Source organism: Anopheles coluzzii, chromosome 3, assembly GCF_943734685.1.
Source record: "Anopheles coluzzii chromosome 3, AcolN3, whole genome shotgun sequence".
NCBI classification, from domain to species: Eukaryota; Metazoa; Arthropoda; class Insecta; order Diptera; family Culicidae; genus Anopheles; species Anopheles coluzzii.
The window spans coordinates 59,190,821-59,215,771 of record NC_064671.1 but is presented as its reverse complement, the minus strand read 5'-3'; the positions used below and the strand labels follow the sequence as shown (position 1 = coordinate 59,215,771).

The 24,951-nt window shown below is 41.9% G+C and overlaps 1 protein-coding gene across 1 annotated transcript; it reads left to right on the top strand.

Moving 5' to 3' along the window:
• Window positions 1-1,061: 1,061 nt before the first annotated feature.
• On the top strand, window positions 1,062-24,356 carry LOC120957418 (somatostatin receptor type 2-like). The gene is made up of 2 exons (XM_040379622.2): window positions 1,062-2,287; window positions 20,435-24,356. Exon 2 carries the CDS (start codon window positions 20,578-20,580, stop codon window positions 22,090-22,092), a length of 1,515 nt encoding a protein of 504 aa, XP_040235556.2. The 5' UTR covers window positions 1,062-2,287; window positions 20,435-20,577; the 3' UTR covers window positions 22,093-24,356.
• The last annotated feature ends 595 nt before the right edge of the window (window positions 24,357-24,951 follow it).

Below are 24,951 nucleotides of genomic sequence, written 5' to 3'. Positions count from 1 at the left end.
GTATTGTAGACACGACAAAATGTTTTAGACCAACCTGGCAATATTTAAAAAAAATACGGCTAGCCAGTTACTTTTCACACAAACATGTTTAAAAGTAATGTTAAAAAACGTGTAGTCTGTGCATACAGGATTTCCTACGATTATTAGTAACGTCCCATTGGACATCAATACAATTGAACTAAAAAAATCTGGGAAACGGCCTTAAAAATCGTGAGAAAACACCAAAAAAATGGGAAACACAAAATTTGCAAAAACAACAAAAAATCTTGAGAAACCCTGTAATGTGTGTATTTTTTTTTTGTTGTTTTCTAAGTGTGGGATTTTTTGCAGCCATTAAACGGCTTATACAAAAATATGTGAATGAAGCAGTTTACAACTCCTCTTAATTTTAAACATGCAGCAGAAATGAATTTTACCAATTCGTCCGAAAAACGCACGTTATTTTTTTAAACTGGGTTGCAATACATTTACAGACAATAAATGTGATAAAACTAAGCGTAGAATACGAACTACACTAGGAAAACATGTGTCCTTTACACCACAAGTTTCCCACTATACATGGATTCGCTAGAATAAAAAAAAAACAATGCTATACGTTACAGTTTCATTTTCGTTTGTTTGATGTTATAAAGGTAAGAAATGAATGTTTGAGTACAACCGAGTACGGGTTCGTATCGCACGAGAAGGCACTCACGATAATATTTGTGCTTGTTCGTGAAAATGAGTGCTTTGATGTACGGTATTAAAATACATTTATCAACCATCTTGCCATTGTGTATGTGTCCGAAAAATAAAAAAATTGTTCAACTATGATACAACGTAATAAATGTTATAGTTAACACAATATGTGTTGTTATTGTCGGTGCACAATTCTTCTAGAAACGCTTCTAGCAAAGATGCTATCCATGAGAGCAACGGAACAAATTCAAAATTGAGTCCGTTGAATTCATTGACCAACCCCGACGATGAATGCTGAGTACTCTCACCATCCACCGTGCTCTCGTGCCGCGTTCGGTAAAATGAGTGCCCCAGAGGGAAATGAGTACCAAGATAAAACATTCAACTGCGACCAGTCGTTTTCCCATTGTCAACGGAACCGGGTTGCACTACCGGCAGCAGCGGCAGTAGCACTTGGCTCCAGTCGTGTACCCAGTACAGATCGAAACGCGCGTCGAAGTTCGTTGCACGCGGAATGGTGCCGGCCACACTGCGGCCCACTGAAGCCATTCGTACGCGCTGCATACGGGGCATGTTTGCACGGTTGCTGTTACGGCCCCATGCTTACCTTGCCGGGTGCATTCCTTCCGGATGATTGTGAAACAGCAGTGAGCTGGCTAGCGATATAGAGCGTGTAATAGTGTACGGTGGCATTTGGAATTGGTAGAGGAATTTTCGATTACCGGTCTGTAACGGCCGACGCTTGTTGTACTCCCGCTGTACATGGTGATGCATTAGCATTGCAAGATCGCTGATCGAACTGCTGCCGTCAGTGTGTGAGGGGTGTTTACGAATTCCAGTTGGTCACCGGTGGCTGTATGGGAAAGCGGTTTGGGTAAGAAGCGGTTTGGTGCATGCTGACCAACACGATCGATGTTGCAGGTTAGCGGCTGGTGCAAAGCGTCTCCGTGCAAAACAAAACAGTGTATCATTCCGTCCGCGAAGTTCCAACAAAGTTTCTTCCAGTAACCGCACACAATGAACGGTAATTGACCGTTATCGAAGGTCCCGGCGGGATCGCACCATACAGCGTTACTGTGCCACGTGTGTATGTGTTTATGTATGTGAGTGTGTGTGTGTGTTTGTGCAAAGTGTTTGTGTGTGTGTTTTATTGCATTTTCCTATGTTGGAAGATACATGTGCGGCTATGGGTCGTTAGCGTTATTTTTCTCCCTCTCCACTCCATTTCTGGCCTGCCTTCTGGTGCGTATATGTTGTGAACGGAAAATGAAGAGATAATTAGCGAGTGCGCTGCACCTGCAACGTGATCACATATCCACATACATACACAAATACATACATACAGAGATCGTTTGCCCGCCACCCACGCCACCGGGTTGAGTGTCGACTGGGTACTAGGGTCACCGTTTTGTGCCGGCTTCGTCCATCGTCCGTAATGGCCATTTCGTGATCATTGGCCGTGCAAACCGTCCGCACCGCAGGAATAAAAATAAACACTAAACGAGCCGTGGGGATGCAGTTTGGACGGCATTGCACTACCTGCCAGCGAGCGTGAGTGAAGCAGCAGGCGGCCGGCAAAAGAAGGAAGCAGCAACCGTCGCATCGACTAGTAAGTGTGTGGGTGGGGGGTAGTGGTTGGGGTAAATCGTTTGGAGAAAGTGGTGGTGGGATGCGAGCCGGGAAAAAAGAAGACGCACCAGCTACAAACACACAGGCAACAAGCGCAATATCACACATAAATAGCCATCGCGGGAGTATTCTTGCAAAATATTTACGATGTGTGCTGGCGATGGAAAATTTATGAGTTTTTAACGATAGCAGCATATTTTTCTGCCAAGTCTGCGCGCCTAATCGTTTGTGATCGTGCTTCACGGTTCGGTGGTTGGGTGGTCCTTGTTGAGCGCCATTTTTTCTATTGCTGTTACGCCTAGCTGTTGCGGGGATTGGGGACAAAAAACACTGGGAAGCCATTCGTACCCCAAAACACAAAGGAAAACAATAAAAAAACGTGAAGCTAGTCGTCGCATCATATCGGAAGAAATTCCAATTTGCAATCGGTATCAGCAAGAAGAAAAGGCGCACAAAATTAAATCGGCATGATACGGGTTGGTTGAGCGTCTAGGCGTGGAACAAGCGACTGCCGCCAGCGGATACAATCGTACTGCTGCTGGTAGCAGTTGCCTACGTCCCGCGGCCTCTAAACAAAGCGACTTCCAATAAGAATACGTATGCGGGAGCAATGCAAAGGCCAGTGAATCGGGACAGGGAAGGATGTTTTCGCACCGGCAAGCGAGGTGCGTTGCCAGGACAGCCTTCGGCGAAAGTCAAGAAATCGTTGTTGGCGCGCGGCACATCTAACATTCCCGAAAGCGTCTTTTGTTATGCCAACTCGTCGCTGGACGGGGGGCACGGGTAATGGGCGGCGGTGGCGGTATTGCTCCTGTACGATTTCCAATTTGATCGATAAGAATACTTCGACGGAAAAGTTATAAAAGCCAAAGCCGGGAGGCAACACACCCCGTTACCGGATGCCGGTTGTCATCGCCATTAGAGGCAGCCATAAATCGGTGAAATCCGTTCGCCACGGGAAGTGAACATACAGTGCCGAAGGGGACAAACACACTTACACACACCCACACACCCACACACCTGCTCACGCAGGCACAGACAGAGCCAAGGACAAGCTGCTGCCGTAAGCGCCGCTACAGGTGTGTGTCGTCTTACGGCACTTCGCAGCACACGTGTACCCTTGTTTGCGGTGCGTGTCGTTGTATTGTGGCCGAAAGACGCTCGACGGTGGCTTAAAAATAAGTGAGCAATTTTGAGTGGCCGAATTCGGCGGCAGTCTTTTAGGCACTGCTCTGATGCTGGAAGATCGGCAAAGATTGTGAGTGATAATCTTCGTGCATTATGTTGAGTTGATTGAGCACTCCGGATATGGATATTAACTCAGGTACGGGGTGCTTGTTGGGCTTAGGAAGCTATTACAGCCGGTTGATGGGGGATGCATTAAATGTGTTTTATGAACACTTAGCGACTTGCTCAAAATGTTATGCTCGAGTCCGGGAGAGCTCTCGCCATCTTCTGCGCAATGATGCGAGAGGATTTTTGGATGACACGCTTGGATATTTTAATGATTTAAATGTGTTAGTAATGAACCAATTATTGTACGATGTATGTAAATCAAGTGGTAAATCAAGTGGTAATACAAGTGTTTTTGTCATATGCTTGTGCAAATGGTATAAACGGTCTTAAATTTCTTATGCCACTTTTATAGCAATGAATTTGTTTAATATACCCGGTATAGGATCACACTTAATCCATGTTTGATTTTGGCAGGTCTGGCGTAGCAGTGTTATTTTTTCGGTTTTTTAACATTGACCTGTTCAATATTTTTTCGCTTGTTCATTGTTTATCTTTTGTTGGATCAGTTCTACTGTAGAAAGGTGTATGAAATGTATTGTAATGACCTAGATATTTAATATTCAACATTGAAAACGCAGTATAATTTAATAAAATAACTAAAAATGTTCCGCGTTCATTAAACATCTTGCACTCATGGTGTCGATTTCTTAAATTAGCTAGAGAATAGCTGTTTTACTTCAAGATATTTACAAATACGACATGGCTCTGGTCTATAGTCCGTTTAATAAATGTGTTTTCTTTTTAATTTACCGTATGTTTGAATGTTCCGTAAAGGTAGCCGTTTTGTGATGTTCCATGATTCGGCTAGGGGAGACATTTCTACTACTATTTGATAGTTAGGGTTGGGTTGAGTTTTTGATACGCTTATAATTGTTAAACAGATTGATTTGCATACTAATGCATTATAAAGTTTATAACATATTTAAGAAGCACATGGGATTTGGAATGTATGGGATATTTTCTAACTTAACTTATTTCATTTGGAACTTATGATCATTTGGGAAGTTTGTGACTCCTAACAACCTTAAAAATCTTGTATTATTTTTACCTATTTTAGTAATATTCATCAGGTCATAACGATTTGCAAAAAAAAATGTAACTTCTATTTTTATATGGATACAAATACACAAAGCATGTGAGGTTTAAACTGTATAAAATATGTAAACTTTTGAATTTATTGGAGATACCCACGTGAATAGGTTAACCACGAATTCATATGACGGATTTGGTTCATTCTACAGCTTTGTACCTATTACACAGCAATTCGTTAGCGCTAGCGACTATCACAATGAAACTACAGGGATATAGCAATGGTTTGAACATATGTCTCTTTCATAATTTTCCTTCACACTGGACCTACAAAATTTATTTTGTAATCAGACTGGGGGATTAAAAGTGCAATCTTTTTATTAACGACGAATACCAGGCGGCTCCATCACAAATCGAAATGAAGTATGAGCTCACCAGCTTATCAGAATTCTGATAAACTAGTTATTGTTTTGAATTTACAGTTTTAAGACACTTGCCAACTGTAAAACGAAGATTTGGCAAAGAATTATACGGCTCATTACGATTAAAATTATTTGAGCTTTGGTAGGGTAATGGGTCATAACTTGGAAATAAAAAAAAAAGCAATTTGAGTAACAGCTCATTTCCAAAAAGGTTTTACTATAGCTAAAACACTGCACACACACACAGCAAAAATAGTGCAACCACGAACACAGGGTGGAAACCTTCGTTAAAAAATCATCAACTACCAGGCAGCCCCATCGTCTTGGTGTGAACGCTGCCCGACTTTGTTTGGCTCTTTTGCTAACGATCACAATTCTCGACGGTGACATGCAAAGGTGCCACGAGTGAGGAATTGTTTAGATTTTACTTACACTGTCATACACACACACACACACATGCATACACATCCACGTCCACAAGCTTTTAGTCATTCCTATCTTACGTTGCTACCATCTTATCCGGATAGGAGGTTCCATTTAGCTTTTCCCCCGCCACCCGTTTACAAGGTCGGCGTCCGAGATGCTGTATGCTGTTGAAAAGTTGAAAAGAATATCACAGACTGATTTTACCTTTCAAGATATAAGCTTCTCCCGTCCGGTGAATGTTGCTGCGAGTGACGCGTGCTGCTTTCAACCAAATACCGAAGGCACATTCCATGAACAACGTTCCGTGAGCGAAACAAACGAAACAAAAAACGAAAAATGAAATACTCACCTTTCCTACCACATGCCTTTTTGTTTTTCTGTGCGCGTGTATATGAATTGAGGGAAAAAAAACTAGCGCCGGGAGCGCGAGGTTTACACCTGTGCTGTGGTAGAATTCTTTTCCTTTAATCCAAATTCCTCCAACGTGTCCGACCATTGCCGGCGGTTGAAACCAGCTGCCCGGCGACAGTAAGCACCCAACGCGCCAGATACACCCGGGTGACCCGGGAAGAAAAGATGCACTTGAAATGTGCACAACCCGTCCGAAAGCCCCGGTCCCCGGGCCGAATGAGACTGAGTTTGTGCACAGCGCCACGGTAATAATCGTAAAATTGTTTCCGTAGCGTCCCAACGTAAACATAGTGTGACCCAATTTCGTTACTCGTTGTTTCTTACGAGATAGTTTTTGGGGCGGAAAATGGCACCACTGCACTGGGGGAGGGCGGGAGTACAGGGAGCCATCGCGAAGTCTGGTGCTGCATCAGCGTAACCCTGCATCTGACGTAAGTGCATCGGGGGACATCGAGCGCGTCTTGTTGGGGTTCGGGCGATTCTCGAACCAGTAACCCAGTATCAGTGGCCAGCATCACACGGATCTTACCGACGAAAGCTTTTAGCACGTATTGCCAGTACCCGCGGTACGCTTCCCTCGCTGTCCCTGCTCTTCCTTGCACGGTTGGATGGGTAGTGCAACTGCCAAAGTTAGTTCCCGGCGCTCGGTAACATATGGAAAATTTAAAGTTTGTTTCGTACTTACGCTCACGATTCCGGCGCGCTGTCCCTCCCTGCCGGGACTGGTTGGCTGCTGTGGGCAGCCAGTTTTGGGGTCAGCACAGTAAGCGCGCTGGGTGTGTCGTTTGCGTGTGAAACATAAAGACAAGCTAGGACAGCTGCATATACAAATGACCGTCATTTGTAAGGGTTGTGGAATTTCGGGCTCTTCCAACCCCGCCAGGGGAGGGGCTGTTGCGTATGTTATCCATTTGTGAAATGGAGCAGCACACATCGCCTATTGCAGAACTATATTTTATTAAGGCTTCTTTATTTATTGTTCCTATTTCAAGCCGTGCCGTGTGTTTGCTCAAACTTTATACCAAATCAAGTGAAATACAACAATACGCAGAAATTTATGTATATTTCTTTTTTTTCTCGTTAAGCTTGTAACGTTTATCAGTTTCTGAACAGAACGCATCATCATTTGTAGATTCGTTTACTGGTGGAATGCGAATGGGAAGAGAAAAACTGTATGATATTACACTATTACCAAAGTCGTTAGCTGTTGTGCTTCTTTGCGCTTTGCAAACTATTCATTTTTTTATTGCTGCTACGTGCCTGGAAACGAAACAAAAACTATGTCAGTCTACCGCCGAATGGCACACCACTGCCAGCCGAGCAACAGCAACAAAAAAAAAACTATCTAGTGAAATATTGCTCACAAGAAAATATATTCAACATGAACTCCTTATGCTGTTACATCTATTTTATGGGCTCTCGAGCCTGCCGATGGTTGTTTGTGAATGCAAAAAAAGCACGCCAGTAAAATCAAATGGCGAAGAACGATAGGCGCATCACACTTGTTTGTGGCGCACCAGCCGAAACAGATGGGACTGTTCGAAAGATAGTGACACGCTTTCTATGATGTGATGTTCTGCAGCTTCCAGCAGGAGCAGAAGCCCAAACCGAATCGTTTGGTACTTTGGGTAGCAAACGAATGAACGAACGAACAAATGCTCTTCAGCGCAGCACAACGACATGCTCTCGACAAGCACTCTTTAAGGTGTGGCTTGAAATGCTAAGCTGAAGTTACTACTGGTAAGCATCCTCAGCGGCATGTATTATTTTTTTTTTGCAATATCAGAAGAAGGCCTGTGAACGTTTGTCATTCTTTGCACTCTCACACACACATGCAGACACACACGTACAAACATACACAATCACTTTGCCCCTTCACGATTGCGTCTTCTGAGCAATGTTCACATCATAATGGAAGTTTCAAGAAGTTTGGCATGGCACGCGGAATCTGCCTGCTCGCTTCCTAATGGCAAACTGAAGGGCAATGTAATTGAAGAATGCACGAAAGTGTATAATAACAAGTAAAAAAAGTATAACTGAAAAACACACAATGCAAAGATAATGCCAAACAAAAGTTGGCTGGCACAATCCAATGTGGCTATGTTTGGTACGTTCGCGTTCTGTCCCATACTCGGCAATAGTTTGTAAGTAATAGTAAATACATACTTCTTCGCGGATGGGGTTTCATTTTTTTGCTACCAATTTGTCATAAGTTATTGCAACTTCTCACTTGTTCTAGTTGGCAGGAAAAGTGTAGCGCATTTGCGATCATTTCGTTGATGATTTTGAAGCGGGCATAAAGACGAACTTCCCATCCTCACCCGGGACAAAGACATTCGAAGTGACCGAAATTCGAACCAATAAATCATAATTTATGTCAGACGCGTTGGGAGCATACACACACAATCACATACACACATTCTCGCTCTTTATAAGGCTTATCGGGGAGGTTATGTCTGGTTTTTATTGCTATACATATACAGAATACCATTGAACTCGGGCCGTGAGACTTGGGAGTGGCATGACATTTTGCTAGCATCAGGTAACGTTATCGTTCGCTAGCTAATGTAATGTTCTTATTATTCAACATTTGGCAGACTAATTAGACGTGTAGCGATTGTTTTATGGTAAAAAGTTTTTGTTACTTATAAGCTTTGCATTGTTTATGTGCTGCTAACGAAATGAAATTTAAAGCAGTGAAGCAATGCAAAGGGTGTGCTATATTTCATCCCTCAGGAAATGAAAACATACAAACATAATATGTAACGCTACCCAAACTGTGTGTACTATTAGTTTCAATGGTTGCAAATGAAGAGAAACTCGAGGTTGCCGAAGTGTCTGTGAAAAACTTCATCTGTCTGACGCTAACCATGTGCGCTAGTGCTTTTGTATCTTTTTTTTGTATTTTTTTTAACTCGGAAGAGTACGGAAAATTTCCATTTACTGTTCTGCAACAGTTTTTCTAGTCGTAAGAGAGCCGTTACTTCAGTATAAAAAGTAAAAGTAAAAACAAAGGTAACAGTGCCGTATATCAACACAATATGCAACGCTCTGCTAGCACGGACAATGCTGCACCAGCGACGGCCCGACGTTCTCACCGGGTGGATATTTGTTTTTAGTTTTTATCTTACGAGCATCCCAAATGACCCATTTTGAAGGTTTTGGCCGGGCTTCAGTTAACAGTTTGGTTGAGTGGATGGTGGTGGCGGCAGAAAGCGGTAGCTGTTTATGTAGGGAATAATTGAAAGCTCCCTGTGAATGTTTCGGCCGTTATGGCGGCTGGAACGAGATTTCGGTGTTTGTTTGTTGTTGGATTTTGGGAGATGTTTGACTTGTTCAATTTTTATTACTGCCGTTACACGTGAACGGTGCAGCGTACGGGTCATAACACACGCACGAAAAAAAAAAAACAAACTTGTTTGACCAAAGCAATCAACATAGCAACGATGTGCTAAGTACCTTCGGTAAAGCGGTTAGAGTGAGTCTTAAAATAAAACTAAAACAGTGGCATTTCTAAACATCTCACCATGTGGTGGAGATAGATTTACATCGTTATATTGGTATGTTAATGTTTGCTAATCAAGAGCAGACTTTTTCCAATCAGACTCTTTGTCATAGGATGTGAATCAAGTGTGAATTGCATATGAGGGTAGTTTGCGTGGAAGTGTTTATTTTAATATCTAGCTACCTATCAACCTAATCTAACTAGTATGGACTGGAAATAAAAGCGATCAGCCATTTTTCGTTGAACACTGAAACCCATTCATAGACCTGTCTGCGTTATCTAAATCCGCTCTGTTTGAAGTGCAGAATATGTTAACAAAAATGCATTTGTTTCCAGTACTTACACTACGCAATGCAGATAAATCATTCATATAGAATAGAAAATTAAAAAAAAAACATCCAAACCGACTACAGTGTTGTTTTTAATCTGCATTTTATCGAATTTCGCGTTGCCAGAATTCGCTTTGTCATACTATTTATTTCCGCATAATCACGGTGACTGACCGTGTTTATCAAAAGTATTAAAATGTATATGCCACTAAAGATTTTTCGTGGAATTTGGAGCTTGATGATATTGTAAAACAAATGGGTATGATTTGTCAACTAGAAACCGCCTAAAATTAATCCATTTTATTGAATGAATCAATAATGACATAATAGACAATATTTGTAGAATTTCGACTAATTCTTTTTATAATTAGCCTATTATGAGCTTATGCTGCTTGGCACAACAAAATGAAATTGTCCTAGGCCTTTTTTTTGTTTAAATTGTTGACTTTTTTGTTTATTAGCCTATTTTGTAAGACTTGTGTATAACATAGCACGTGATTTTATTATGTCAGATGACAACTTCTGTGATTAGTAGTTCTATCTTCCGTTAATTCTATAAGTACAAACATATCCAACCTAGGGTAAACGTACCTATAGTGGTGCTAGTACCAATAGTGGTGGTATTGCACTAAAATGCGTCTCATACGATAAATTAACAGTAGTTAAGTTATTTACGATAGTGTGAAATGTTCTCTAGCCTTTTACAAAGGATTTAAAAATGAAATGGGGCCATTCCGTTTCTTTATGACCGAAAAATCCATTATTTTGTTAAAGGTATCCACATTTTTCTAAATTCCTTAGGATTTCATAACGATACTCATATGTTAGTTAACGTTCTAAATGATCACATAACAACGCAATTATTAGCTTTTTAACATAATTGTTATCAAATGATATTGTTTTATTCAAATTCATTGGCTTTTGACCATATTTACGTATTTTTAAGTGATTTTTACGATAGTGCCATTATAGGTACACCAAACAGGCATGTTCCTATAGTGGTCCTAGTTCTAAAATCAATAAAAACATGTAATTTTAGATTTTTTTCGACGATATTTTTGACACGTCGTACTGTTTTCATTCAAATAAGCAACAAAAATGAGTTTTCTGTAAGTAATTTACCAAACAAATGCCAAAATTCGCTTATTTGACTGAGTGAAAAATCGACTTCAAATCAAGCAAACTCTTCTGGCTATGGGTTGACGACAGGTGGTATTCAGTACTTTAGTCAATATTTTCATTAACCAAATTCATACATTTTTTACGATCAAATTACGCAAGAAACCTACATTATGGCAGTAATCCTTGCTATTCATACGAAAACAGCTTCTAAACTAAGTTTCATTGATATTATACACCGTTTTTGATGCATCTTTGTTTACCACCACTATAGGAACACAATACGACGACTATAGGAACCATACCACCATTATAGGTACAACGAAGCAATCACAAAAATATGTATTTTTTTCGTAAATTTGATGTGTTTCATGGTAAAAATGGTTGTGATTGCGAAGATAAAACATATTCCAACTGTTATATGTTAAAATATTCAGAAATTGGCCTTCCTGACACTTTAAATCCATTAAAATACATCTGTACCACCACAAATTGCACCACTATTGGTACATTTACCCTACTCTAAATGTGACTCAAAATAGTCGGTGATATAGCACAAAAGTGGTTGTTAGATGACACGAAATAATAGAAAACCGAATGAACATCTGACGATTAACACGTTTATGCATAACATCAACATGTGTCGATTAACGTTACATTAAAAGCATTGCGTTATTAAAATGCGAATGCGTGATTAAAATTGACATATAGTACGTAATTTTAAAGACAAGACCGGTAAAAGATTATGTAGTTATGGTTAGAATAGAAGAAAATCACAAAACGAACTTGTAGAACTTACCATTTAGCTGTACCAACACCAAGTGCATTGAAATTAAATCAATGTGGTGTATATTCTTGAATGATTGGCACTAAATGACTTGATCAAGTTTCTTACCTTGTATTGTATTGTAAAGTAACATAATTCATATTTTTGTAAAACAGCATGCGAAATAGAACATCTGTTTACTTTGAGAAAAAGTGTTAAAAATGAAGATTTGGTATTATAGTGCATGTTTGACATCTCGATTTGTCTCTGGTTTGATATTTCGAACTGAACGCAGGGTTTTGTCACACATTTGCATTATCTGACAAAAACGGGGACCAGTTTTTGCCAAACATAGCTTATAGCTTTCTATGGTTTATTATAGTTGCAATTTCTACCAGACTCGTTGCAAGTAATTATATTTATAAATGAATGATTACCATTTATTACATTAAAAAGTTTGGGAATAGCAAAACACACAAAAGGTCCCCTAATAAAATGTAATGGAACCCTACACGAGATTAATCCGTTCTAGTGCTTTACTCGTTATGTGGGACTCTCTTTTCCATACTATGCGCATGAAATACTATATGCAAAATGAAATAATTGTTTCCATGATCTTAAATGTGCTGGTATGCATTTATTGAAAATAATTTAAAAAATGGAAAACGTTACAATAATTTTGACGTTCAACTGCTAGACATTTCCTGCTAGATTTTTTTAATCCAAAATAAGCCAGTGTCATTACAATTGAACAACTGGTTGAAGTAAACATTTTTCAGCACGAATTATTATTTTTTATTTTAAGATCAAACCCACAACGCGTGAAGACTCTAACAACCTTCTATAATACCGATAAAATCTCCGTTTGTTTGGAATGGGTTTGTTTGACAATTTTCCGTTTGACATATGACGGCTTCTATAGATTTCCTAGACTTATTATTATAACACAACCGGAATGTTAGTCGAAGGGCGATGGTGTATATGGGAATCCCGTCAAACCTTGTCGACTCGTGTTTTGAAATAATTACCAGACCTTTATTATATTTCAATCTATTTTAAAAATGGACACAAAAACTCGTGATACTAATGTATTAAACATAATTAATTGAAAATTAAAGACAAGTATCGTTAAGATGGCATCTTCACCGTTTACATGAAAAGTATTCTAGTATCCAGGATTTACTACGATATAATGCTGTGATAGATACTTTGTACAAACCGTGTCTGTTTTTATCCGACCTCACATATTTTAGAAAAATAAATATTGTAAATTATAGTGCTGAACAGTTGCAAGTGAATCAAAAGCCACTTGATGTAATTGATAAAAAACAGTAATATTTTCAGTTAAAAGCCCAATTAAAATGTGTAACATAACCCATCGATTAACAGCTAAAAAACATCACTGTAAAATAACTACCACAGTTCTGGAACTTTCTATGAAACAAAGCAGAATATATATTTTTTTCATATTTCATGAGAAAATGAAAATATGAAGCGCTGCGCAACATGCAAAATAACGAAAAAACAAACTGGAGAATTTTTATTGTTCAACAACCGTGGTGGAAACATAAATTTTAATTTGGTGAAGGTTTATGTTTATGAGCGCATATTAGCCAATCTAGCCCGGTGACCAAGAGGCCGTGCGGGTGCGGAAGAATAATATATTGTGCGGACTGTTCCGGTCGTTGATCCGATGAATGAATTGTTATTAACCAAGTTTTGACCCAGTCCGGGAAACGCCTTTCCAAACTGAACGGCAATTCAATGATAATAAAAACGACACCTTAACAAGCTTTCAAAAGGGGCTTGGTGTTGTATTTTTTCTTATGCGAGCAATGCAGCAGTTTGTGGCTACAGTTTTCCCAAGAAGGAATACAAAAGCTGGTACCAGCGCTTGCTAATAAACACCATCATCATCAACATGTAAAAGCAAACACTATAGCATCTTTCAGATGATGAAAAAAGGAAGGATATTCAGAAAAAGGCAAACTAAGGGTGCGTTTGTCTCATTTGGCGCCATGTTTTCCTACGAAATAGCAGTGTTTTTTGGGAAATGGTTGTAATTAAGGTCTGTTTGGGATGGGTTTTCATTAACAGTTTTGTTTGCTTGCTTTGTTTGGTGCACCGATCGGAGCGGGTGGCAGGTGGCATGTTACCCGGACGCGTTATCAATAGTGGTCTGCAATATTTGCGCAGCAGTAAAACTTACTGCCTTTGTTTATCTATTTTGTGCGTTCGAGGGGATGGAAATTTGTTTATATTTAATTATCTGCCGCCCAATAAGTCCGAGTCCGAGGACTCCAGGTCAGACTAATGCTTCGGTTCTTGTAATCGTGCGTATCACAGTGTATTGAAATGTTTCGAAGGGTATGCTTCATCCCACCCAAGATACCTGACGTCATGGGCGCTATTGATGGATAGTGGCAACGTCAAATGAACATCACTCAACTTGCTCTCCACACCCAAACCAGACAATGTGTACCAGTTTGGCGCTGGGAAGAAGGTCTTCCGACCTTTCCCGCGACACCAGTTTCTTCGTCCTTGTGTTTTTGGTGTTGTTTTCTGTGTATCGAGGTTGTTTTTTGCTGTTTGGGACACTATCGCACGAATCTGTACGGCTAACCACCACCTACTGGCCTGTGGTGTGGCCTTACCCTTGGTTGTACATGAGTGCGTGCGTGCGTGAGAGTACACAGACCGACCTACACACACACACACTAACATACACCTCCCCGCTATTACTGAATGGTGGCAAGGATAGTGCAAATTTCACCGTTATACCATCGAGTCGACAGTTGTCAAATGGTGACAGCGTGGCGGCACGGGTATGGTTATTGTAATGTTTATTTTCTATATGCTAATGAGATAGCGTTCGTCTCCGGTTGGCGGGCGTCGGGACAGTTTGGGATCTGAGAATAGATTTTACAAGTTTGCCCTTCGCTGGGCCACACGGGGCGCGGCGGCGGACACATTACATTTGATAGGTCACGCGCTGCAACGGCACCAAAAATGGGGGATAGGTTATCGAGCATGTCTTTTGACAGGTTACTTGATCTTGTTGCCAAAGCAAACCAACACAAATATTTGCTCGCTTGATAGCAGGCGAAAAAAGTTGCAAGCAAATTGATTTTGTTTTGCGGAAAACCAACAACATGTGGACATTGTTTGAATATGGGGATGTGTCGAGTATCAGGTATTGTGCTAACCTGGCCCGTAAACATACCACTCGTTCAGAACCGCAAACATAATGCACCGTGGGGGGTTTGCGCAGTTTGGTTTTATTATTCATCATCTAAGATTCACTTGAAATTTATTAAGCACGGTTATAAACCAGGATCAAGTTGATGAGTGCCGTTGTTCCTAGGGGTTTACTAGGCTCGTAAACGGTGCAGCCATAAAATCAAGGGATTAGATTGACAGTCTCGTGAAGGTTTAATAAAATTTCATCCAAATCATTTGTACACTATCGGGCACCAGAATTGGCATTGGAGACAATCGTTGCTCTTATGTACTGCAGTGTCGCTAGACACTAAACCCACCAACCAGCTCTCTGCCCAGGACAGACGTGGTAGAATGTGGAAAATCTTTAATTAACAAATCCGCCAACACTGTACGCGACTCGATCCGCCGCACTGTCCACACCGGTTGCGTTCACGTACCGTGCGCAGATTGTTTGTTCCGTAAAGGTAAACTTATTAGTGTGTACTGTGGCGCCATGGGTGCGACCCCAGGCGGTAAACATCTATTCTCGATTTCCGGATCACACCGTACGCGCCGGTATTATCTTCCGCGCGGAAGATAAAATTAAAGTTCCTAAGCTGATTCCGAAACAGGTGGTTTTATGATTTTAATTTAATGAAAGCGCTCGCCCCCCTGCACACACTACAGCAGAACCCATTCTCCATCCACCGCGTCAAATCTTGATAACGGCCATGGACGGGGCTATCTTCCGGGACTGATGAACGTAGGCAAAAAGGGAATGCAGGAGGGGGAATTATGAGCATTGCATTGCTGTTGACTGGGAAGCAGGACTAGGGATGGTAGAGGTAGGTTGAAGCCGGGACATCGGTCTGGACGCTAGTGGTGGGAATGTGACGCCAGCACTATGGATTTTCTCGGGTTTACAGGTTCGGTGTCATAAATCTTGCCCCGGGGTGACATAAGGCGACTGTTGCACAATCGTGCCATACCGGAAGCCAATTCCGGATCATCGGTGTAGGTCGGTCACCAGCGCTTGGATGGATCGATTGCACGTGACCCAGTTTGTTGTAACGGACATTGCGGAAATGTTGCTACCGTGTCTGTGTGTGTGTGTGCGTGTAAGTGGGGATGTTTTTTTTGTGTGTCCGTGTTGTCTACGTTGATTCAAGCAAATGGAAAAATATTGTTCCGGATGGTACGAGTGCGAACAGGCGAGGAGAAGCATTAAATTCTACCGTAGGTAAAACGCACACAAAAACCGACTCTAACAAACGCACACTCGAACGAGGCGCTTGTTTTAAGTGTTTGCCATCCTGACATCGTCAAAAATGTTACAACTGTCCGCGGAATGTTATTTATGTTTATTTTTTTCTGACGAACAAACCGCCAATATAGCTCTAAAATTATTATCTCAAAGTACACTGTAAATGTGTTCAAACGTAAACACACTGATAGAGCGAGGGCTGTGAAAGTGGCTCAATAGAAAGTGTTATTTTTTTATTCGCTTCTGCTTCAGTTTCGTTGAAGAATTTCGTCAGTTTCATTGATCACTCAATAAAAACTTTTCAATATTTTCAATATAGACGCATATATATCCCATTTTATTTTCTTGTAGCTGTTGTTGTTATTATTCATGCTGCACCAATACCGATTTCTCATAAATATCATAAATATTTAATAACCACTTTACTTGGCGGAGCAATAAAAACATGAGAGCTATCGAAACCGGTTCGGACACAGTTGATTTGCGAAGCGTTTAGTAGCAATTTTAGACTGGCTGCAATTTAGCGGGTGTGCAATCTCATTTTTATTACCTTTTTGGAAAATTTCTTCAAACTGATAGCACGAACGTTGGGGTGAACGGGATTTACACAATTTTTCTTTTCTCAGTAGCAGTACCAGAACCGTCAAAAGCATTCTTAAGACACTCCTGTAACTTTGAAGAGGCTGGCTCTGCGTTCGATCACACAGTCCATTTGCTATCAGTCGATCTGTGTGTTTGTAATCGATTTATTGAATCACGACGACCACGCACTGTGGAATGCGATGAAATTGCTGAATGACAATGAAGTTTTCGAGGAATTGCGGATGATGGCCACCACTGGGCATTTCCGATAGCAAGAAAAATAAAGACAAAAAAGAAACACATACAACACACCAGCACACCCAGCGCCCGAAATGCAAACGGTGGCAAAATTAGTGGCAACTAAAAGCCAGGACAAATATGGCCAAGGCAAACAAACAAGTTTTCTCACTTTTCGATTGCTTTCGATCGCGCAGAAGAGGATGCGTGTTTGCCGAAGGGCTGTTTTCGCTGCCGGAGGACGTTTCGGTATTTGATAAGCGGGAGTTACAGAGTTTTGTTTCCCGTTGAGTGTTGAGGGTTATTATTATGGCAAAATTATTTTGTTTTAGTATCTGTCGATTACAGCAAGATTGAAAAAGGAATACTTTATAATATTTTCCTTTATTTATATTAGGAATACTAGGATAAGTAAGTATAATATTTTTTACATTTTCTTGTGTTGTGGGAGATCAAAATTTTTTAAATTTTATAATAGGCGGTAGGGAAAGAACTAGTTATTCTTCAAACTCAAGCTTAAAGCTTTATGTTATTACTTACAATTTAGTAGTTACAGATTATGTATCCCTCACCTCTCTGCTTGTAATGGCCTAGGGACTTATAGCCCACAAATGTTATTTGTTTGCTTTTTCTCATACTCTTTATTTTGGTTGAATGTTTTTAACCATTTGTTGTTAACATGTTTCATGAATAATTATTAATTATTAATTTGCCCATCGAAAAAAAAATGGATAAAAATGGATAAAAATTGTAAAAATTATTATCATAATTATAAAGTGCATGGCAACACTTGGCAATGGTGTTAATCTTTACATTTTACCTTAGTCTTGTCCAGCCTATAGTCGGCTAAGGAAAAATATTTCCTTTAAACATTAAATTGGTAAATAAAAAAAACTACTTAGAAAAGTACTCTGAAACAGGGAATTCGGTGCTCATACACATTTAATAATTAGCCACTTTTTATTGTAGCTAAAAATTCAATCATTGATAATTATCATGTCTTTCTCCAAATGTGTTTTAGGTAACCGCGAGTAACACAATTTGATCTGGAATTACATGTTAACATATTTATAAAAAAAATCGTCTAGCGGTATGCACTGTGCACAACCATCCATGCGTTACATACCAGTAGAGGATTTAATAAAAAAGAAGCCAATCTTATGATATAATTATGCAACACTTGAAAATAAAATTTGTCATTTTATAACATCTAGCCGATTAGAACACTATTGTGATCAAGTCAAATATTAATAACGATTACTGAGAAATCGCTGACCTGTATGATACTAATTTGCCAGCTACCCCTGTAGGAAATCGGAGCAACCAAAGTACCCCCAAATGAGCTGCTGGTAACGGGTATCTCATAAACTAAGCAGTAATACTATCTCATCTGCCAGATGGTCCGCTGTGTGGAGGAAAAATCGCAGTCCGCGCATCGTTACTAACGGCACCCAATATCAAACCCGCACATGTGAACATATAAACATCTACACATACACCACAATCACACATAACCCATTTAAGCGCACACCCGTGTCTACACGTTCCTTATTTGCCGTTGGGCATTGAATGGCCGCGTCAAGGATATGGAAGTATCGTGAACGGTACCCGAACATAGCCTATTATTTACCGTTTATGATTGATTATCCTTGCGTGTTTCGAAAGACCATTTCCAGCAGGGCCATTTAATGTGCAGTGGTAATCATTTTAAATTGCGCGGTAAATCCCGAACCGTACCGTTTTGTGGTCGCCGCCGTCCGGAAGTGGGCGTTATTTTTAGCGAAATCCCGCTTCAGAAAGTATTTGCTTGCGTGCAATCGATGCGCATTTGTGTCGCAAATCGAACGCCAACGGGTGTTTGCAGTTGTTTGTTTGGAGCTCGGCCGATGATGGCGGTAATGCACGGTACGGTCGGTTAGCCAGCCATACGCGCCCCCCGTGTCGCATGACGGGGCAAGCTGAAGCTTCAAACAGCGTGTCAGGTTTATCACTGCTACTGGCTCGGTGCTGTGTTTACGCAATGGATTGGCCAAGGAATCGAGCAGCAGTGGCCGGTATGACCCGTGAGGAGTGTTGGTCTATTTTTAAGAACAAAAAGCAAACAAATGCCAGCTGAGGCTTTTCCACGCCACGCAAAAACTAGAACCAATCCCGTTTACGCGTGGGGGGTTGCTTCAGATGCATTCAAACTGCTTGATAAACACGAGCTCCATAACAATCAAACAATCGTATAAGCAGCAGTCGGCAGAGCCGAGGGAAATAAAACAGAATCTAACGTGCGCACATCATTCATCAACAAACAACTCTATTAATCGAAACTGCGCGCACTCTTTGTTGTGGATCTTCAACAGGTCGAACCGCTCCGAAGAACCGCCATTTAAACTGCAATTTAATCCGATTTCAATGTAATTCCACATGACCCGCGCCGGGCACTTCTGCTTCAATGCAAATGAATAAAGGGCCAAGTTTCACCTTACACAGTGTGCACCTTTGTGTGAACGGGAGTGTATTTGCGCTCCGGTTAGCTGCTAGCAAATTGCTTCCGCTGGCACAGTGGAACATTAAACCCGTGAACGGAAGCGTACCGTCAAACCGTTCCGTTCACGTCACGCGACCGACGGCACGTCCGGTTGTATTGATTTCGAGCCAAAGGGGTTCCAATTAACCTCCAAAGTCACCGGAGGAGGGAGCGCACTCCCGCCGAACTGCTTGTGTGAGCTGTTGGCTGTGTGAAGGTGGTGAAAAAGGTAAACCGACCCAATGGGATAGACAATGAGAAACTAATTAATTTCGATGACTACCACCTACCACCGGTGAATGGGGCAAGATGTAGCAATTGAAATCGTCAAACAATGGCTTTCGCTCCTTGCGGTTCCTTTCTGTGCCAATTTCTTCTTCTGTGGTGATGCTAAGCGAATGGGATGCCACTAAAGGATATTCCTGGCCGAATGGGGAGGGATGCTAGCTGTCCGGAGGGAGTAAAGTGGTTTCTCATACCTGCCACTAAATTGCGGCGGGAAAGAATTCTACCGTGCACATCATTTAACGGGTGGGCAATAATCACCCCGTAATCAGATTCTTTATATCTTCCCTGAGAGAAGATACATTGCCAACTTCGCACAACAATGCCGAAACCTATCGATGGTATATCGATTCCGATATTTTATTAGAACGCTTTCCGGCTACAGCAGCAATCAGCTTATGGTTTCCCAATTATGAAATATTTGCAAAGACCGGCTGCTCCCACGCGTTTGTCGCGCGGGAAGCTTTAGCGATTCTGTCGAGGAATAATTAGAAGGCCATTAACTTTGTGCGCGATGGTAGGCGAATACATTTTACCGCCAGAACCGGCGGGATTCCCTTGAGATGTAAATGATGACTCCCTGGGCAAGGATGGGTTTTTGTGTTAGAGATTGCCTCGCCATTAGCATTTATTGGTTAGTGTTTGCATTACGCCGGGTGTTAAAACCTCTGCATGATGAAGAAATTAAATTGCCATTGTTAAAATAGCGCCTTTTCTTTCGTCTCTTTTCGTTTCAGCGCAACCAACGTGAGCTACAGCGGAATAAAAAAAACCTCCAAACAAACCCATTAGGAAATGTTTTTGGAATGGTGTAAAAGGTAAATGAATTTCAAAACTGGATAGAAGAAAGTTCAAGCAACACTGCTAACTAAGCACAACCATGAAGGAGGATAATGCAACGTCATTCTTTCTCCTGGGAGAGTACGACTCATTAACGGACCAAAATGTGTCCCAGCTTGGCAATTACCTGGAGAACAGCGACCCCAACCAAACGTTTATGGGTAATTTTACCTGTCCGCCCACGGACATGCCAACGACCTACTATCTGTTCATGTTCCTGTACGCGGTCGTCTGCCTGGTCGGTGTGCTGGGTAACACGCTCGTCATCTACGTGGTGCTCCGGTTTTCCAACATGCAAACTGTCACCAACATGTACATACTGAATCTAGCGATCGCGGACGAATGCTTCCTGATTGGCATACCGTTCCTGATCGCTACGATGCACATGAAGCGCTGGACGCTTGGGGGCGCTATGTGTAAAGCGTACATGGTGAGCACCTCCGTCACACAGTTCACGTCGTCCATCTTCCTGTTCATCATGTCCGCCGATCGATACATTGCCATCTGCCATCACATCTCCTCGCCCAAGTACCGGACGCCGCTGGTGTCGCGCATCGTATCGCTGTTGGCTTGGCTTGCGTCTGCGTTGATCATGCTGCCGATCATGATCTATGCCGACGTGATAGAACAAAAACCGAACACATACTCGTGCCAGATACTGTGGCCTGAAACGCATGGCCATCTGCCTGGGTACACGTTCACACTGTACTCGCTAATACTGGGCTTCGTGATTCCGCTCTGCTTTATCATGACCTTCTACTGTCTGGTGATCCGCAAGCTGCGAAACGTAGGTCCTAAAACGACGGGAAAATCGCGTGGCAAGCGGCGCTCGCATCGAAAGGTAACCAAGCTGGTGCTGACCGTCATCACCGTTTACATCCTGTGCTGGCTACCGTACTGGATATCGCAGGTCGCCCTGATTACGTCCGACTTCGAGACGTGTAGTACGCGGTTGGATTTGATCCTGTTTCTGCTGGTGGGTTGTCTTGGGTACATCAACTCCGCCATCAATCCGATCCTGTACGCATATCTGAGTGAGAACTTTAAGAAGAGCTTCCTGAAGGCTTGCACGTGCGCGGCGCGGGCCGAGGTAAACGCACAGCTGAAGCTAGAGAACAGCGTGATGCCCAAGCGCTCACGCACCCGTACCAACTCGGATACGACGCAGCTAACTACCGGCTCGAAGGTGCAGCACCGGTTGCTCGTGGAACCGACAACGACCGCTACCACCACCACGACGGCGGCATCCTGCGTATCGTCCCGAAATCCCAGCCCTCCGCCCGCCCAAACCCAGCGGAACAACAACCATCTCCTTACCGTACCTGGAACACCTGCCTGTGCATCATCCAATGGTGGTAGCAACCATAGTAACAATAATAACGATACCAATACGACCGGTACGAACGCCACGGCCAGAAGTCAACTGCACGCTGCCAATGGTGGCAACACTAGCAGTGGGAAAGGTGATTACATGTCCGATTCCTGTGACGGTAATGAAGCGTTGAGTGTGCCGTGCGGGAACGGTTTGGAGGAGCAGCTAGTCAAACTAACGTAACTCGTACAAGTGGTTGGTAATGGATCCTAGGGCATTAAGGACACTGGTGTGTTCTTTCGAGCTAAATCAATTTTTTGTCAAAAATATTAAGTAAAATGTAGTTTAAAGTCGGGTTGGAGTATGAAACAGATTTCACTAAGCTGACACAGCTATACTCTAGAGTACGAACGAAACCAGAATCGAAAGCGTTACAACTCTTGTGTTGTATAAACATTGCCAAAATTGAAGTAGTTAAACAGTAAAAGTCATACCAAGGGATAATCGCACGAAGGCAACAGGGGAAGTAAGCAAAACTTATTTATGTGATAAATTAATGTTAACGATGTCACAAACCGTGGGGAAGCATGTATGTGTTTTTGTACTGGCGTAAAGCATCCGGTGCGGTCCAATCGGCCTGGTCGATCACGGTAAGATCGCTCGTGTTAATCTCTTTGGTTGCGCTCAACAGACTTTCTGCACCGCATTGCCACCACTGCAGTCGATCGCGTACGTGATCGCGCGTGAAACGATGGCAGTGAGCCAACACGCGCTCCAAAAGTATCCATCGTGTGATGGAATTTGGATTCCATATATTCTACCGCATTCACACAGACACACACACACACATATATATTCACACACAACCAATCCATGCAAATAAACACGCATGATTCCTTTGGGAGTAATATTTGATGGATGACATTTCGTGCAACATGCACCATCACGGCGTGCGACTGCAGACCTGGGAATCTGGGACGGAATTCGGTAACAAAAAAAAACCTGAGCTCACGAGTTCCGTACCACAACACGCACTGGCACGCGGAAAGAAAGCAAACAAACTACGGCAATGAACATCTTTCGAACTTATAGCACTTACAGACATAAATTACGAGTCCGATTATGGATATGATGATGGTGATGTAGTTGTTGATGCTGATGATGATGGTGTTCACATACAGTTGAGTGCCTTTGGTAGCACGTGAAATATTTATCGCTTTTATAAATCGGGGTCGAGTGGGCTTAAGCAATGCGGATTTGTTTAATTTATTGATCGTGATAGATTTTTGTAACGGATGGTTCCCATTGCCCGTTGCCTTTTGTTTTTCCTCTTCTACTCATCACAAACTTCAAATCGCCCTAGCGAACTTCGTACCCATACATTCTCGGTTCGTTATGTTAGCGTGCGATAGGGGTGCGATGGTGTTTCGATTAAAATTGTTTGATTGAGTTGTTGCTTGCTTGCGCATGGGACGGAAGGCAGAAACGATATGCACGGAGGTACGATCGAATGCATTCATCATCGGAATTCATCGCGTTCGGTTAATGGAGGTTTGTTTGTGCGGAATTCCGATTTACAGCAACAGCACAAAAAAGACATTAGTTTTCCCTTTGGCTATCGTCCAGGGGAGGAAAGAGGGGGGAAGGGAACTATGCGGATGGTCCAATCGGTTAGGAGAAACAGAGGGAGCGAACAGGGAGAAAGACGGGCTGCTTTGACAGCTGGAATGTTTCATTTGGTATGTTTACAGCCGCTGGAATATATTAATCAACGAACGGCTATAGTTTAACAAACCGTGGTGGTAGATCAATTAAGCTAGTGCATCACCATATTTCATCACAAACACGACACATACTGTAGGTGAGGAGCCGATGTTCAAAAGATGTTGCCCGTGAGGTTGTCGAGCGCATTCGAAGAGATTTAAAATCGGCAAATAATACACATTTGATTCTCCCAGTGGAAAAGGCAGAAAGGCATCAGTGCTAATGGAGGTTAGATGTAAATTTAATAGCCAATATTCCCTCAACGCCCTGCAGGATAAACATACGTCGAAGCCCAACGAATAGGTTTTTACAGCTCTTACGACTACTAATGGCATAGTATAGTGATGAAAGGTGTAGCACAATGATAATAGCAAACTGTTGCAGTCGCAGGATGGTTTTTAAACGACAAAATCCCGAACCCCGCAAACATTGCTTCGTACGTTGTGATCCAGATTTTATCGGGAGTATGGTACGAAATATGAGACAACAGAGCTAAAGCTAAAGATACAATAAAATATGTTTTTTTGTACGTGAATCGAGCGATTAATGTGTAAAACTTGCCGAACTGGGCAGGGGGTAACGGGCTAGGCAAAATTGTTCGAATTGTAGTTCTCTTAAAAAAACGAAACGAATCAATTTTCCCTTCCTTATGGAAACAATATCAAACGTCTGTACCGAATTTAATACTATTTCATTAAATGGAATAAACGCTGTAATAAAGACGTAACCAAATTCACACATAAGTTCGCTAGAATGTTTCTATTGGGTAGAATTCAATATTTTGTTTTGTTTTGACATAAAGGTAAGTAAAAAAAAATAAATGTACAAAATATATTTTTTCGTGTGTTGTTAAATCTACCAAAAATCTATCATAAATATACTTACCCCAGCTTTAAGTAATGGGACCGTACTGCGTCATACTTCCCGCATGTGTATTAACGGTTTCACAAAACCCTGTAATATTTGGATTTGAACTACATTTGTTTCCATGCGAGTTCGTTCCACATCCTGACACTATTACGTTGGCAGCTCCCACATTCGAAGGAAAACGGATCAAAACGAAACCTATTAGGGCATGAAATTAACTAATTACTATCAGTATTCCGTCTGAAGTATTCCACCAGACAGGATTGAAATAAATTGGATGGCTACAAAATCCCTTCCGATTCTCGTTTCTACTCGACTGCTTTCGGGCCAGATCCGGCATGCAACTACCATTGGGCGACGATTTATCTTCTGCACGTAAATTACCGGCTCGCATTAACGCTAGCGGCGACGCTTACGTTTGGGATGTGACCGCGGGCGCGCCCAGGCGGACAGGAGGCAACCTTAGCGAAT